Source organism: Hirundo rustica, chromosome 6 (assembly GCF_015227805.2).
Source record: "Hirundo rustica isolate bHirRus1 chromosome 6, bHirRus1.pri.v3, whole genome shotgun sequence".
Classification (NCBI taxonomy): domain Eukaryota; kingdom Metazoa; phylum Chordata; class Aves; order Passeriformes; family Hirundinidae; genus Hirundo; species Hirundo rustica.
In genome coordinates this window covers 38,631,378-38,647,927 of record NC_053455.1, presented here as the reverse complement: position 1 = coordinate 38,647,927, position 16,550 = coordinate 38,631,378, and the positions used below count along the sequence as shown (strand labels likewise).

General features: G+C 44.9%; 2 protein-coding genes across 2 annotated transcripts in view; one reads left to right on the top strand and one right to left on the bottom strand.

The window, feature by feature from the left end:
* Positions 1–16,550, bottom strand: part of PPP1R14D (protein phosphatase 1 regulatory inhibitor subunit 14D) — a 29,847-nt gene that overhangs the window by 2,429 nt on the left and 10,868 nt on the right. Inside the window, exons 5-6 of the transcript XR_005701359.2 lie at positions 2,194–2,387; positions 1,638–1,680 (exon numbers count right to left, since the gene is read on the bottom strand). The gene's annotated coding sequence lies outside the window, so the exon portion shown is untranslated. The remainder of the gene's footprint in view (positions 1–1,637; positions 1,681–2,193; positions 2,388–16,550) is intronic.
* Positions 3,929–15,901, top strand: ZFYVE19 (zinc finger FYVE-type containing 19). The gene is made up of 11 exons (XM_040067633.2): positions 3,929–4,133; positions 4,718–4,839; positions 7,406–7,459; positions 7,955–8,115; positions 9,320–9,465; positions 10,322–10,436; positions 10,851–11,060; positions 11,543–11,622; positions 12,332–12,442; positions 13,834–13,976; positions 15,378–15,901. Exons 1-11 carry the CDS (start codon positions 4,080–4,082, stop codon positions 15,448–15,450), a joined length of 1,269 nt encoding a protein of 422 aa, XP_039923567.1. The 5' UTR covers positions 3,929–4,079; the 3' UTR covers positions 15,451–15,901.

Below are 16,550 nucleotides of genomic sequence, written 5' to 3'. Positions count from 1 at the left end.
GAAATGACCACTTGACACCGAACAAGTGGTGTCATAGTACAGTATGACATACAGTACCTCAACTCAAAGATTTGCACTACTCCTCTGTTAGATGAACCAGGTCAGAGAACAGATTTCATTAAAGAAACTGAAGGTAATAGTGGCAGGAACAAGCAGTGAGGGAGAGGGAATGGAGTGAAACACAATGGAGTGGCCTGAGTCAGGTATTGAAATGGTCAATAAGGTGTTACCAAAATATTTCTTAAAAATGAGGCCTGAAAACCTAATGCAAATGTTCTCTTTGGAGAGCATTTTAGGTGTGAAGTACCTTGTCTGCAGAGAGAAATCCTCCTCCTCTAAGGAGATGGCTGGAGTGGATAAAGAAATCACCACTGTAAACACCTAACACTTTGCCTTGACTTGATATATTCAGAATTAAACACTAGTGCCAAACTGGGAGATGCCAAAACATAATGAATAATAAAAGATTTTGCTGAAATTTTGTCTTTGTGAAGAAGAGCACATAGAAATTGCCAATTTGCTTTCCTGGTGCAGCCAAGAAAATTTTGAATTATGATGACCTTGTAGCAGCGGGGGGGGGAGGGGTTTAAGATCTGTAATGTTTTGCTTTTAAAGCACTGGTTAATTTTCACCCACAGAAGAATCATAATTGATAAGTTGTGGACATTAGGGTTTAGAGCTTGCTTGCATCATAGTAGGAAAGTGCATGCAGAAGCACACAGCAAATATTTGTATTCCTCACAAGCTTCAATCTTCTGGCTATAAAAAGTATTCCTTCATTTAATTTGGCTCACTATTTAGATTGGCATATTTTTGGAGAATATAACCATTTCATCAGCATGACAGAAAATTAAACTCTACTTCTATTTTTAAGCTCAGCTTCAGACTGTAAAAATGCTAATTCCTCTCCTTGAGTCTGAGGACTTTGATGGAGGTGCAAAGGTAGCAACCCTGTAACAACTCTCATAGTGTAACAAAGTTGAACAGGTCCCTGTTTTAAACAGACAATGCTGAACAGTTTTGTAACTTGAGTATTACCTTAGATTCCCTTCCCTTCGTCTGTTGTGGCGCTCTAGATACGTGCAATGTTTTAGATGTTCACCCATATTTGGTAAAAGAGCATGAACAGCATATTCCAAAACCAATATACCAGATACAGGAATATTGTAATTTGTCCCTAGAAGTGTGGTTTTAAGTAGGACATTGCCCATGTATAAATATTCACTCATATTCATACTCATGTATAAATAAACACTCATATTCTGAACTATAGGAAGGAAGAGTAACCAGCTAGTAGACACAAGGGACAAGTATAGTCAAAAGTTTAGGATCCCAACACCATAACAGGAGGATTTTCAGAAGTTCTAATTAAAGTTCAGCACTCACTTAACACACTTTTGCAGTCCAAAATGTAATGATTTAACCTTAAAACACAGAGGTATCTAGTAGTGATGAATATATGCATTCCTATAGATGTGCATAACTCTTGACAGTAACAGGTATTACCTTAACTGCATACAAAACCAGATGTTTGTAAAGAGAGACCCACTTCCACAGGCCTGTGTGTGTACAAGAAATAAGAGTGTTTATGTCCACATATTCCTTTTTTACCTGCTTTGAGCTGTCCTGGTTCCTACCTGTTAGGCAAATCAGAGCCTTTGGGAGCTGTGCTTTTTTAATCTGTAAGAACCAGAACAGAGATCTGTCAATTATTGCTGCAGGAGAAAAAACAGCCTGGAATAAAGCATTACAGAAGCACACAAAAATGTACTACTCATAGGTCTATTTTTGTGTTTAATTTAAAACACATTTCCCTTACATAAATAAACAACTGTGGTTGAGATGATGCTTGCATGACTACAACCCCGGTTATTGAATCATAGAATAGTTTGGGTTGAAAGGGACACGTAAAGGTCACCTAGTTCAAAACCCTGCAACAAGCCGTCATCTTCAACTACACCAAGTTGCTTAGAGCCCCATCCAACCTGACTTTGAATATTTCCACAGGTGGAGCATCCACCATCTCTCTGGGCAACATGTTACAGTGCCTCACCACCCACACATTAAAAAATGTTTTCCTTATATCTAGTCTAAATCAACCCTCTTTTAGTTTAAAACCATTGTCCCTTGTCCTATCACAACAGGCCCTGCTAAAAATCTTGTTCCCATCTCATATAAGCCCCCTGTACGTACTAAAAGGCTGCAGTAAGGTCTCCCCAGAGCCTTCTTGTCTCTTGACCATGTACTCATAGGAAAGGTGCTCCAGCTCCCTAATCATCCTTGTGGCCCTCTTCTGGACGTGGTCCAACAGGTCTTTGTCTTTTCTGTGCTGAGGATTCCAGAGCTGGATGCAGCACTGCAGGTGGGAGCTCCCCAGAGCAGAGTAGCTATAACAACGTAGGGCAGAGAATGTACAACTTACTGTGCAACAACTGAGTTTGGCAGCAAGAAGACATACAAACCAAAGCCCATTTAATCTCTCCTGTACTTCAAATAGAAATTGAAAACCTTATAGGCTAAGTCGTCACATAGGATTTTATAATCGAGTTCGCTTTATCATGGGAAACATCCGCGGGCAAAAGAGAGAAATAAAGGAAAGCTGCTGCCGCTCCGCTGCCAAGTGGCCTTGGGTTGAGGAGCGGGAGAACCGCGGGGGCTGGGCCCCCTCTGGCGGACACCTGCAGGGACGGGAACGGGAACGGGAATGGGAATGGGAGCGCGTAGCGCCGCTGCAGACAGGGGAAGGAGAGACATCTCCTCTCCTGCCCTGGGCACGGCTCCCAGCTCCATGCGGCAGAGCAGCCGAGGAGTTTCTCTGCAGGGACGCTCGGCTTCCTTAACGTGATCCCCCGGGCACCTCTGCTGGCGCGGCCCCATGGATGGGAAGGTTTCCTTGGGTTGCTGCTTGGATTTTCTCCTAAAGAGCTGCACTCCAAATTCCACCTGTCAATCGGTAGGTTGCACTGTAACATCAAGATTGAAATCTCCTGTTCCTGTTTTCCCATTGAGCAGCTCAATAGCAAAGACAGTGAAGCCTTTTGAGTTTGTATTTGTCTCGATTCCCTGCTTTATGCCTACAATACCTGGAATGTCCGGGTGGTCTCTAGCACAATTGCAGGAGAGGTGTTACCTTCCAGTTGCCTTTCTAATGTTTTTTAACATTAAAAAAGCTAACCAAACAAAAACCCCAAGAAGCAAACAAACGCCAAAAAAGAAAGATTGAGAGAGAACGCCCCTCCATTTTTTCTCTTTAAATTTAGCTTTATTCAGATTATTCAGATATTATATTATTTACTCATATATAGTAAGCTTTACTTCCTTGAATCAATCAGCCAGTTTCCTAATTTAATTGTGTAGATCTTTACAACGTGGGGTTATATATTAAACTGGAAAGAATGCACAATGTACCTGCAAACCCAGGCGGTTAACAGGATGACTCATTTGCACTCCGTGACTCTTTTCACAAACACTGCAGGACACTTACTCCTGAGGGCAGGCGGATCAACACTGGCAGAAGGATGGGCTGGGGGTAACTGGAGTTTTGCAGTTCAGGTGATTCTTGCTATTCTGAGCCAGGATCTCACCACGGCTTAGGACAAAAAAAAAAAAAAAAAACCAAAAAAACCCCAAACCCCCAGAGTAGCTTGAGCGCAACACTGTTAGCCTTAGATAATACACTTTTTGTCTTTTTAACACCCAAGAACAGCTAACGCACCTCCGCGGGGGCGGGCAGGGGCACCAGACTGCACGTACCACAATGCATCGCGCGGCGATGGGAGCCCAGCCGGCCCGGCACGGGGACCGTGCGGAGCCTTGGGCAGTGTAGTTTATTCGCGGAGAGCCGCCTAGCGTCTAAAGGCGGAGACTGCGGGGCAGAGGACTACAACTCCCGTAGGGCCGTGCGTCACCAGCCTTGTGTTGAGGGGACGGGAGGATGGTGTCCGCGCCTCCCGGCTTGTGACAGCACCGCTCGCCGCCGATCTTTGGGCCTGAGGCAGCCACAGCACCGGGGAGACCATGGAGCTTGGCGTAGCGGGGGTGTAGCGCCGTGCCTGAGGGCGGGCCGGGGCGGTAGCGCCATGGATAGCCGGTGCTATGGGTGCGCGTCCAAGTTCTCTGTCTTCAAGAAAGAGGCAAGTCCGGCTGCGGGCAGTGAGGAGCGGGCCGGTCCCGCGGGTGCCTCCTGTGCAGTGCGAGGGTCTGCGAAGGGAACCGGGAGCTGCTTCGCCTGGCGCCGAGACACGCTTCCCGGCCAGCATCCTGGCGTTGTTGTCTTGTTTGCTGAGCTCTCATGGTGCCTAATTCCGATATGTCTTCAAATATGGGAAATTACTGGCGCCACACCCCGCCACCCCGCCCCCCCCCCCCCCCCCAAAAAAAAAAAAAAAAAAAAGTCATTGAATGTCATCCCTCTAATCCAGTATTTTGTTATGGTCTCAGATAATTCACAGACACTTCGTTATAGTCGGGGCTGAAGTGGTGACTCAGCTCCCAGCAGGAGTTTTGTGCTGATGCTCCAAGGCTCTTGAGTCTCCGTATCTACAGCAGCAGCTGGTGAAGCAGTTCTGTCACAAAAACTCAGCGTAGCCCCAGCGTTATTTCGCGTGTGCCTCGGCACGGGCACTGTGCCCGCACACGGCCGGGCGGAGCGGTGCGGGCTGTGTGGTGGTGGCGAGGTGGTGAAGCCCTGTCCTGCCCCTCTCTCCTGTCTCTGCAGTGTGGCTGCAAGAACTGCGGCCGCTCCTTCTGCTCGAACTGCCGGAGCTTCAGTGCTGTTGTTCCCCGGTGTGGAAACACCCCGCAGAAGGTGTGCAAGCAGTGCCATGGAAAACTAACCGGGTAAGACGGGAGTGTTTCTTCACCCAAAGACAATTTCCCGCTTTTTTTTCCCTTCAGTTTACATTCCATGTGGTGGTGCAGATTTCTGCAGAAGAGCTCTGCCATCTATATGTGCATGGATGCTGCCTGTATCCCGGAATTGCAAGACAGGACATCTCCAAACTTCTTTTTATATGAGCTGCGCAGTCCTAAAATAGGAATCAGGATTTGTGCGTGTTCTCTATGGTTGACAAAGTAGTTTGAAAGCATCAAGTTTAACTCTTCATGGATGGACACTGAAGTCCTGTGGACAGCTTAACTAGATGGGCTGAGGTTAAGCTACAGTGTGTTTTTGCCCAGAAATCTACACCCCTTCAATAGTTCTGGCAGCCTTCTCAGATGTGCATATTTGAGTAGCCTAAGGATAAGATGTTCAAAGCGTTACTACTTCTGTGGGCAAACAGTGACATAAATCCTCCTTGTTGCGGTATCTCTGCTATGTGTGGTCTGAAGACATAAAATTTTGTGGCCTAAAATCTATAAAATTTTTGCTTTTAAAAGAAAACAAAATTATTTGCAAGCATAACCAGTAGACCTTCTGTTGAAAACAAAACATGTAATTCAATAGCAGCAGGATTATACATATGAACAAGAAACACAAGAACACAGGTGTTCAACAGAATCCCTCTGTCAACCAATTCTGCTGTGTCCTTTTTCTCTTGCATTTCTCTTGTTCCTTTTCCTCACTTTTCTCCTATAGCAAGGAATTTTCACTAGCAAGGGGGGAATTTTCTGGCTCTGTAGGTGTCTAAAGGAGAGGAACCTCATTAGTGAAGGTCTTCATCTTTATGGGCTGCTGAAAACAGTGAAAGACAGTATTCAGTCTTTTCTGAATTTGAAATTTTCTGATTTCCCTTCACAACTTCAAAGCCATTGGGAAAACAGGGCCACCTGTCGTGACATTTCTTCTGGGTCTTTTTTTCTCATAATTTTAATAGCAGCACTAGAGAGCTACAGCAGAAAAACAATCTTCCCTGACTGGATAGCAGATAGATTATAGAATCATAGAATGGCCTGGGTTGGAAGGGACCTTAAATATCATCTATTTCCAGCCCCTGTGCTGTGGGCAGGGACACCTTCCACTAGATCAGGTTGCTCAGAGCTCCATCCAACCTGACCTTAAGCACTTTCAGGGATGGGGCTTTCCCACCCTCCCTGGGCAACCTGTTCCAGTGTTTCACCACTCTCCGAGAAAAGGATTTTTTTCTAGTATCTAATCTAAACCTGTGCTCTTTCCGTTTAAAACCATTCTCCCTTGTCCTGTCACTGCGTGCTCTTTTTAAAAAGTTCTTCTCCATCATTCCTCAAAGTTTCCTTTGGGTACTGGAAGGCTGCAGTTAGGTCACCCTGGAGCCATCTCTTTTCCAGGCTGAATAATCCCAATTCTGTCAGCCTTTCCTTGTAGGAGAGGTTTTCCATCCCTCTAATCAATTTGGTGGCCTCCTCTGGACTTGCTCCAACAGGTCCATATCCATCCGCTGCTGAGGACCCCAGAGCTGGATGCAGCACTGCAGGTGGGATCCCATGAGAGACGAACAGAGGGGCAGTGAGTGCACATTGCTGGGTCATGTCCAGCCTCTCATCCACCAGCACTCCCAGGTCCTTTCTGGCAGGGCTGCTCTTGATCTCTCTGTCCCCAGCCTGTGTTGATACCAGGAGTTGCCCCAACCCAAGTGCAGCACCTTGCACTTCATCTCATTTAACTTCATGAGATTCCCAAGGGCCCACTTCTTGAGCTTGTCCATGTCCCTCGGGATGGCATCCTGCCCTGTAGGTGATACACATAGGCTGCAGTTCTGTAAGCTTGCCCATGTTGTTGTCTTCATGCAAACAGCTTTCAGAATTGAAGCCTTAGAACTTTGGAAGTTGTTCTAACAATGTTGCATTCAGTCATTGCTATATGGGCTTAGCTGTGATTTCTAAGAACGAATAAAATATGCCACCTAATTTACGTAAGTGTCTACTTTAGTCCCTCAGCCTGGACACAGCAAAGTAGAAGAGTTTGTTTGTTTGTTTGTGGTGTGCAGTATTCAAGTGTTCTGGAAGGTGTTATATAATAACTTTTGTAACGCTTTGATTTACTTGTACGTTATATAATTCTGTTTGTTGCATGCCCCAGCTCCTTCCAGAGTGTCCTGCTGCATGGAAGCTAATTACACTGGGAGTCTTACCTAAGTACTCCCTACCTGCTCTCTGAACTGGGAGGTGCAGGCTGTGGGAGGCAAGGGTATTTCAGCCCCACCTCCTTTGGATCGCTGATGACCAAATTAAATCACATTCTGTCCAGATGTAAAACAACTGGACCAAAGGACAGAGGTGAAGGCTCTTGCTGTCCTGGGCAACTGTATTATCTTAATCCCTTGCATAAGCTGATTCCTCTCAGTATTTATGAGGTTAAGAAAGGGGCTGTACCAAGAGGTCAAGAAACACCTAATGATTCCTCTTGAGTTGAGAGACCAGATGATTGTCAAGTATTGTCAAGTATTGTCAGTATCCTGAGTTCAGAGAAATCGTTTTTGTCTTGCAGAGAAGGATCTCAAAGCAGTTCAGCAAAATGGTCACCACCAGAAAACTACAAAAAGTGAGTTGCACTTGCCAAGCAGTACTTTCTACTGCAGACGAGCCTTTTAGACCCTCCTCTTCCCCTATGGAAACCAGCAAAAGTGGGGCTTTGTGGTGTGGCTATTTGCTTGTTCAGAGTTGGATTAAGGATGGAGCTTTTGTTTTGCTGTTTGGGTTGTTAGTTTGCTTGGAGGGGTGGGGGGTGTGCTCTTTGAATAGACTCCTGAACAGCCACCTGCCCACAATTATGTGTGGCTGATCAGAGTTGGCTTGGAAACAGGAACCTTGTGGTGAAATGTCCCTTGTCTCCTGGGAAGCGCTGCCAGGTGTGCTGTTCTTGTGAGCTAAGGTTTTCCTTGCTCTTAGGAGTACTTCATTGTGCTGATATTGGAGAGAGTGGTCTCATTTCTGTTCTGCACTGGCATTCTTCAGAAAGCCTGTTGGGTTGCACAGGATGTTTTCTTCAGGTTAAAACTCTTGTTCTCAATTGTCACGTATTTTTTCCTTGTCACAGGCGTGTAGCAGCTTTTGAGGCTAAACAAAACCAGCTGAAAGACAAACAGAAGGCAGCTGCAAAACCCCCGGGTCAAGCAGGCTGCAGATACCAGGGGCTCTCAAAAGAGGATAGAGCTATTGCAGAGAGACTGGAGAGGCTCAGGGAGGAAAGGCGACCAAGTGAGTTTTAGAGAATACCATAAATGCCTTGGGTGGGAACTCTACTGTTTGGGAAACAAGGAACCTGGAGGGAAAGGGAAGTGCTGGGCTTTAAGAGGCTATGTTAGGGGGATGAAACTTAAAATAGGACATTGAAGTTCTGCTCCCACAGTGGTCAACTTCTATAATGGTTTTAGATCAATGTTCCAGTTTCATTTTGCTTCTAGGGGTTTCTCTTAAAACTACTACTTAGTTTTGAGCAGTGTCTGACCTGTAAAATCACTTTCTCATTTTCCATTTTTTGGGGTATTAACTTGTGTCAAACCCATTTGGAGTAGAATGAAATGAAAGTCTTTGGCTAAACTATTTTGAAGTTTTCCTGTGAATCACTGTCTTGGTCAAGAGTAGTTCCAGTCTCTGTGGGGCTATGTTCTGACCAGCCTTGTCTTAGAGAGAAGGAAAAGGATTTTCATCCCAGTCCACAGCTGTCAGGTTTTGGGACTGCTTTGAGTCACTTGCATGAGAATAAACTATTTAAAATGTATGTGGTCTCTAAAAGGAAAAGAACTCTCTTCAGAGTGGTTGCCAGGTTATCATAGAATCACTGAGTCCAACCATTAACCCAGCACTGCCAAGTCCACCACTCATATCCAATAACCAAATCCCAAGTGTCACATCTTACACATTCACAAGATGTGTATCTTTTGAATACCTCCAAGGATGATAAATCAGCCATTTCCCTGGATACCCTTTTCCAGTGCTTGACAACCCTTTTTGTGAAGGAATTCTTCCTAATATCTGATCTAAACCTCCTCTGGAATAACTTGCAGCCATTGCCTCTCGTCCGTTACCTGGCAGGGGAGGGTTTCAGTCTAATAAGTCTGGGATTGCATTAGGAGATGTGGGACCAAGGGACTGAACTGCCTAAAAGACACTCATTTCTCTGCCTGTCCCTAGAATCCCAAGTCAGCTGATTTCCAGATGACATCACCCTAATACTTATGAAGGAGGCAAGGACTTGGAAGAAAGGAATAGCAGTTCGCACCAGGGTAGTCTCTGAGTCACTGCAGTACGACCCCTCATTCACGACAGGGCCGGGTGAGGTTTTTGCTCAGGTGTTCAGAGTCTGATTCCAGAAAGAAATACAATTTAAGGGAAAAAAACATGTAGCTTTTCATTTTCAATAACAGAATAATCTCCTCCCTTGGATCATTTTGAATTGCAGAGTCCATCCCTACTCAGGCTGAGATCGAAGCGAGGCTGGCAGCCCTGAAGGAGGATGACCGAAGACCTGTTCCATCCACACAGGAAATGGAGGACCGGTTGGCTGTCCTGCAGGGGAGAGATCCTCCTTCCCAAGCTCCCAGACCTGTAAGCTCCTTCAACTCTTTAGTCAGCAATTTATTCTATGCTGACACAGTAACTGGTGTCACAGCATGCTAACCATTCTTCTTTCTTCAGCTTTTTTGTGTCCAGGTAGCTTCCTTCAGGAACCTCTGTTTCCTGATTGTGTCCTTGCTCCAGAAGCAAATCACCAGCCTTTCCCAGTTCACTGCTTCAGCTTGAATGCAACTGTAGTTTGTGTGTATATTTTTAACAGAGATGCTAAGGTTTTATACTCTCAACTCATTTATCTACCTCAGTGCTCATAGTTTTTCAGAGGTGTTTGTGTTGGAGGCTTATCAGCCCAACCTTCTAATTACATCTTCTAGTTGTTACTGCATACCAGCTGGGCAGAATACTGTTAATTTTTCCAGAAATTGAAGCCCAGTGCGATTTGTCCGAGGTGGCAAAGGAATCAGTTGGATATATGCCTTGAAAGCCTACAGGAATGATCTTGTCTCCCAAGATACCATTTCCTTATGGTTCTTTCAGCTGCATGCCCAGCTGTTACCGGTCTCTGTGGGGCTGCTGGCTGGCACTGTTGAGAATGGCACTTTGTTTACACCGGAGGTAGTGGCCGAGCTGGGAGTTGGGACCCAGCAGCATGTATTCCTACACATCCAGCACCCCTTTGCCTTGTTTGGGTGACTGCTCTTAGAGCTGTGTGCATGCAACACCTCTGAAAATGAAACCGCATAACTGTAAACTGAGATTCTCAATGTCAGTGGAGGCATCTTTGTATGCTGCTCCCATCTAGGGTGATCTTGGTTGCCAAAATTCTCCTTTGATTGAGTATGCCACTTTCCTCTCCTTTGCTTTTTCCCACACTCCCCTGGTTTCCTAGGTACACCAGCCTCCCGATACCCGAAGTCTGGTCCAGCAGACAGATGACCTGTTGACTCAACTGGCTGAGGAGGTTGCCATTGATGAGCATTACAGACCAAGAGTACAGCCTCAAGGTATCTGTTTTGGCTTCTAAAGACCTGTTTATGTCTAATAATGCATGTGCTATGCTCAGAAGGGAATGTGTGCCTCCCTATTTAACTTACAGGTGAACTGAGTGTCCAGTTATTCCATATCCTTATATATTCCATTCCTTATAATCCCCCACACTGACCAAGAGCAGCCGTCTGGCTTCACACTGGGTCTCGGTGTCTTTGCTTGGAGATGGTTCCTTCTTGTCAGGGTTGCATTATTCTGATTCTCTGTTTTTCTAAAGTTGACGTTAACTTCACGTACAGTGAAGATCCTACTGGCGTGCCTTTTCCTCTTGTTATCCAGTAAGCTGCTCTCATAGCATTATTTGTCATGTTTTCTGTGCCCAAGGAACATTGCTGCTGAGTCACCAGTGTGTTCTGTGTGTCCATCTGCAGCTGTTAGTAGCCAAAATTTGAATGATCTCAATCGGGAAAGTGAAGATTGTGTTTGCCCTGCAAATCTGGACCCAAAACGGCTAGAGGAAGAGAAGAATAAGCTGCTGGCAGAGGCTGCTGCTGAATTGCGGGAAGAGAACACTAGGCAGGAAAAGATCCTGCAGGTTGCCAAGAGACTGGCAGCACTCAGAGGCGAGGACCCAGAGAAAGGTGAGTAGCAGCTGAAAGTACAGTGCCAAGGGAGGAATTCAGTTGCTGTGATAGAGTAAATTCTTTATTATTGTTTATCTATTTAATTCCTCTCTTCTGCAAGAAACAGACTGAGAATTGGTTCTGTCTGCAAAGTTGTACAGGTTGGTTTGTCATGAAGTCAATATGAAAGATGGAAGTTGAGGGTAAAGGCTGGGTCTGTGAGGTCAGGCTGCTTTGTCTTGCACCCTTCTTTGGGATAGTTCTAGCATGCTCTGGTGAGGTTAACAAAACTTGTAAAACCAAAACTCTGGTTTTGGTGGGGACCTTTTCCTTCTCTCTTCCAAGTGTTACAAAATAAACATCCTCTTTGAGGAATCTGCACCTTAAAAGGTCAGAGCCAGAATGCCACAGCCAGCTCACACCACAAAGAATTGTCTCTGGTACATTAGTGGGCGCAAGGCTTGAGGCAGGTGTGAGTCTCACATTTCTTGCTCCTACAGTTACACTGGAAGCGTATAAGCTCCCTGACAGCGATGAGGAAGTGGCTGAGGAGGAGGCCATTTGCAGAGTGCTGAAACAGGTCAGAAGTGGCAGCTGTGCCCTTGTTTTTCTTCCTCTTGGTTATCCCTCGTGTATGTATTACCCAGTGAGCGTAAAAATGTGTTTCTGTTCCTGGGAAGAGTTTCATTTCCTTACTTTCCTAGTATTTTTCCAATACTAGCTCCCAAGGGCTGTTCAACTACTTGTCAGGCAATTGACAGCAATACTTCTAGTCTGGCACATTGTCTTTCTCGTTCATGCTTAGTGTCTCTTATGGTCTGCGTGTGTCTCCTGTGTAACCACACTTTGCTGGTACTTCCTCACTTCTTGTTCTGTGTTTTCCTCCAGCCAGTTAGAACATGGATGATGAGATGTGTGCTGTGTAGCTCAGCTTTCGCCTACATTTCTCCCTCAAATGTCTCTGAATTGTCTTGCAGGCAGACCTGAGCTTAAGTTTGTCTGATATGTCACATGTGTGTGATTAGCATGATGCTGAGGGCCTGCTAGCTGCACTGCAGAGCAGAGTGTGTGAGCTGCAGGCCCGTGCTGCTGCTGCAGACTGTCCACAATGGACACACAATGTTCTGAGTGCACAGTGAGCTTACATCTGTCTGGGTAACACCAGCTGCATTCAGACTTGTCATCTCCTGTTAATGCATGACAGCAACAAGTGCAGGAGCTTTAGGGCCTAGAATGAGGCTCCCAGCTGTGTTTGAAACAAGAGAGTTCTTGCTTTGTGTTGCTATCAGCTCACAGAGGAAGCAGCCCTGGATGAAGCAAGTGGATTCAACATTCCCCCAGATCAGACTCCCCAACCAGGACCCTCACAACAGAACCTGTGTAAGAAAGCAAAGCAAAAGGTCAGTGAACTGGTCAGGATCTCTTGAACTGACGTCTCAAATGTTCCAGGGTACAGTTCTGCAGCAAAAGTTTGTTGTATCTTAGGCTTGATGCAGAAAAAAATACTACCCAACCAGTTCCTCCAGAGCAAACAATCCATGCAGCTTCTGCAAGGCTGACCAGCTCTGAGCTCAGCTGTGAATCATCCTTGTACTTAAAAAAAGAATTGTTCCTTGGAATACAATTCCTCTTAGGCTGGCTTTGGGTTGAATGTTACAATGTCATGTAAACCAAGAGAAGTTGGTAGACACCTCACAATACTAGAGAATTATATGTGTATATATGTATTATTAGATCAACAAGGCCAGAGTCTAGTACCATACAATCTGAACCAGAGTAAATGGGAGGTTTGCCAGTGCTTTCAGCATGTGCAGAATAGAACCTTAGATAGTATTTTACTTTTGTGTTCTCATATAATGTCAGAGGAAGAAATTAGTAGCAGGATATCCTATGCTCAGAGTGGATTTTGGCCTACTATGGAAATCTATACATGATCTCTAATGTATATTGCAAGAATTAAATGCACCTGTGACTCACAGGCACCTGTCAGGCCTGCTCTCAGTGGAAGAAATGGTATAATTGTAAACATTATCAAAAACATCCATCTCAGGTATGACATATTGCATTTCTGGGATTACTGATGCAAGAGATAGTGTTAGGAAAAGACTGTGTCAGGAAGCTGCCTTTGCCAGTGTCCAGGCACTATGTCTCAGTGTGTTTTCAGTTCCGCAGGAGTTCTCTGTAAGGGAGAAGGAGACCACGCTTGGCTGTGTGGTTATATTTAGACTATGATTTCAGAAGATCTTTTTGTTCCAGCCTCAGGTACAAATGAATAGTAGGAGTCTTTTGACAAAGCACTTCCTTTGTCCCCCAGTTTTCTTTCTACAACAGGGAGAAAACAACACCCCCACCTCTGCATTCCTTTCCCTTCCCACATAGCCCCTTTCAGCGAGACTTTTTGATCTCTTGCTTTTGCAGCAGGAATTGTGTGTCACATGGTATTGTTGTGGTGCCTGCCAGAATATCTGGGCTTTATGCCCTTAACACAACACACACAATGTGGGTGTACGTCACTGTAGACACTAAATGAAGCTGAACACCTGTTTACGTTCCAAGCGACACAAACTCAAACCCAAATTCTAGCAAGTACTTGGGTTTTTATTTAAGTCTAGATGCATATGGAGCCTGTCCCTGTGCTCTGGGCAAGTTCATCTCACAGATTTAGGATCAACAGAAAGGAAACTGTGGACCATGGGACAGGTCACTGTGGCCATCATGAATTACAATTAAAGTTCTTTGTTGTCTGTGCTGGGGTCTGAACTCTCTGTCTCTTGTTTTCTCTGTGAATTAGAGCCACACTCCAGCCGCCACAGCTCTTGCAAGGGCAGATGATAGTGATGAGGATGAGTTACCCTGGTGCTGCATCTGCAACGAAGATGCCACTTTGCGCTGCCATGGCTGTGACGGGGACCTCTACTGCCAGCGCTGCTTTTGGTGAGTCTCCCAGTTCCTCTGGGTCTGAGAGGGGGGGTCAAAGGTAAGCTTGGCCCCTTTTGTATGCTTTTCTCATTGGGCAGAAAAACAGTCAGTAGGAGGCAAGATTTGAGGAATCTAGATTTAAACTGAATGCTAGTTATTAGAGAAATACTTTGTGTGATCAGTAGCTGTCCCAGGCTTCAGGGACTAAACTGATCCTAGGCAGAAATTCTTCAGTTCGTGTTTGGGCACATTGTCTGAGTGTTCTCTGGAGCAGCTGGTGTGCTGCATTACGTGGGATGGAATAAATGAGGCCATTGTTCAGTGACTCCTATCGTTTGTTAATGCCATTGATGGATGACCTGGGCTGGATTCCCTTAAAGGGGGAGATCAGATAGTATGAATTCCTGAGGGTTTTCTTAGCTTGAGAATTTGCAATCCTAAACCATATTAAATTTTTTTTTCGTTGAAATACGTATGTGTGAGCCTTTTTCCACCAGTCAGGCCTTGCAGCAGCTTTAGTCTTGGTTCTTAAACGTGTGTAGCTTGATTTTTGACAAAATTTTTGTGTCTCAGATTTGGAGGGTTAATTCCTTTGAATACAAAGCTATTCCTAACAGATTGTGTGACTTCTCTTTTTTCATGCCTCTAAAGTATTGGGTAGTTGGCTTGGTTCTCAGATTAGTGCTGGATGACATTAAGACTGCAGGTTGCTAAAAATGTGGGTGGGATAACAAGAGATGCTTCCGTGCATGTTCTCTCATTTCCCGCAAATTTTGTAGTGCAAAGTGCAAATGCAGTGTGGGGAAACCATATGAAAATGTTCAGAAAACATATGACTGGCAGTGTTGGATTATTAAAAACAAAGCATACAAACAAAAGTATCTGACAGCAAACATCAGTAAAAGCAGATTTAACAGTCTGGCAGGTAGATGTGTCAGCCACATACTGTGGATGCAGGCTTGTATCTTACTCAACACTTCCTGCTCCTGAGCATGGTTAAGACAGCTGCCCATACAGTGCATTATTTTCATTTTTTTTCCAGAGTTTTCTGGAGGAGACTGTCATTTTGTCTGTTGTCACAGTTGCTAATGTCCCTGGAATCACAGACACAGTGCTGAAAATGAGCCATTAGTTACATTAATCTCTTCAAGAGGGAAAGAAACAGAAGGACCTGTTGTCATTTTCAAATCCAGCTGACAAGGATGAGCAGACCTTCCCATAAAGCACCTCAGAAATTTCTGTTACAAGCAAATATCTTAAGTAGTTAGTCCAGATGGCTGCCAGTTAGGTCCTCACAGCCAACTTGTGGAATAAGTTTCTGGTTAAGGGCTGCTGTGAGATACCTTGTGCAGTGGCTTAGAGCGAGTTCCTGGCCTGGATTTTTACTTGTGACTGCACTTTGTATTTGCTTCTTAGGGAAGGCCATGAGGAGTTTGACCTGAAGGACCACCACACCTCCCGCTATCATCTTCCTTGCAAACAGAAGTGATCACACTCTTCATGGGCAGAAAAGGAGCTGGAGAATGGGAAAACAGAGGAGCCGGCCAGATGGAAGAATCCAAGTGGATTTGCAGCCAAAATGGGTGATGTTTTGGACATTAAAGGATGTGCTGTAATCTGAGAGAGGCTTGGAGGGCGTGAGACTTTGTCTTCACAAATACACCTGAAAAGTGCAGTGTTTGCTGTGCATGCTTGGGGATAGATGAGGACTTGATGTGAGGAAGTGGATACAAGTCCATAAATACAGGTGGTAAAGCAATGTGGGCAGCAGTAAAAGATGTGTGTTTAAGGCAGTACTGACTGCCTGGTAAATAACTTCCTGCTTTTACTAACAGCTTATACACTGGATCAATGGGCAGCAAAGCACTTTGCACTGACAAAAATGCATTGTGATCACTTGTGTGATGAGAACTTTAAAGCATAATAAAAGTTATCTACAGAGGCCTGTGGTTAAAGTCTCCTGAATATGCCTGGTAGCCCTTTATGAAGTGTTGCTTTCTTGTAATGGTATGTTAGTCCTAGTGTCAAGTGGCTTAAGGAAAGAAATGAAGAATAGTGAAGTCATCAAAAATGTTTCTGTGGCATGAGTGGAAAAGATGCAGGGCAGTGTTGCTCACTGACTTGAAAGGAAGGATCCTTTGAAAAGGTAGTCTGCTACTGATAGTGTTGTGGCCTGCACTGGCTGTGCCAAGGACATGTCATCTGTAAGAGCAACATCTTAGTCTGAAAGAGTTGTGTGTTAGTCTGAAAGCAGGATTTGACTTTGTTTATTATTTGGTTCCCTGGTAGGATAAAGATGTTACCTGTGTGATGCTCTTTCTCTGGTTATGAGAGAAGCTCAGTTGCATATGTCCATATCCCTCCTGGAAGGCAATCCAAATGTAAGTGGTGCTTGCCAGTGCCCAGAACACCCAGAATGGCTTCAAATACCCAACTAAATTGGCTGTAAACAGACTCTATTATTCCATCAGGATGAGCTCTTTCCAAATAATGTAACTTCTGAGAGGGCTCTCTAAGGTTGACAAATTCCAATTGCAACAAAATAAAGGATTTGCCCTTGTCAGGGAATTTCCAATGAATCTTGCCTCT

Coding starts and splice junctions, on each gene's coding strand:
- ZFYVE19 (XM_040067633.2), top strand. CDS start 4,080: ATGGATAGCCGGTGCTATGGGTGCGCGTCCAAGTTCTCTGTCTTCAAG. Junction 9,466..10,321: donor CTTCCCAAGCTCCCAGACCT/GTAAGCTCCTTC, acceptor CTGGTTTCCTAG/GTACACCAGCCTCCCGATAC. Junction 10,437..10,850: donor ACCAAGAGTACAGCCTCAAG/GTATCTGTTTTG, acceptor GTCCATCTGCAG/CTGTTAGTAGCCAAAATTTG.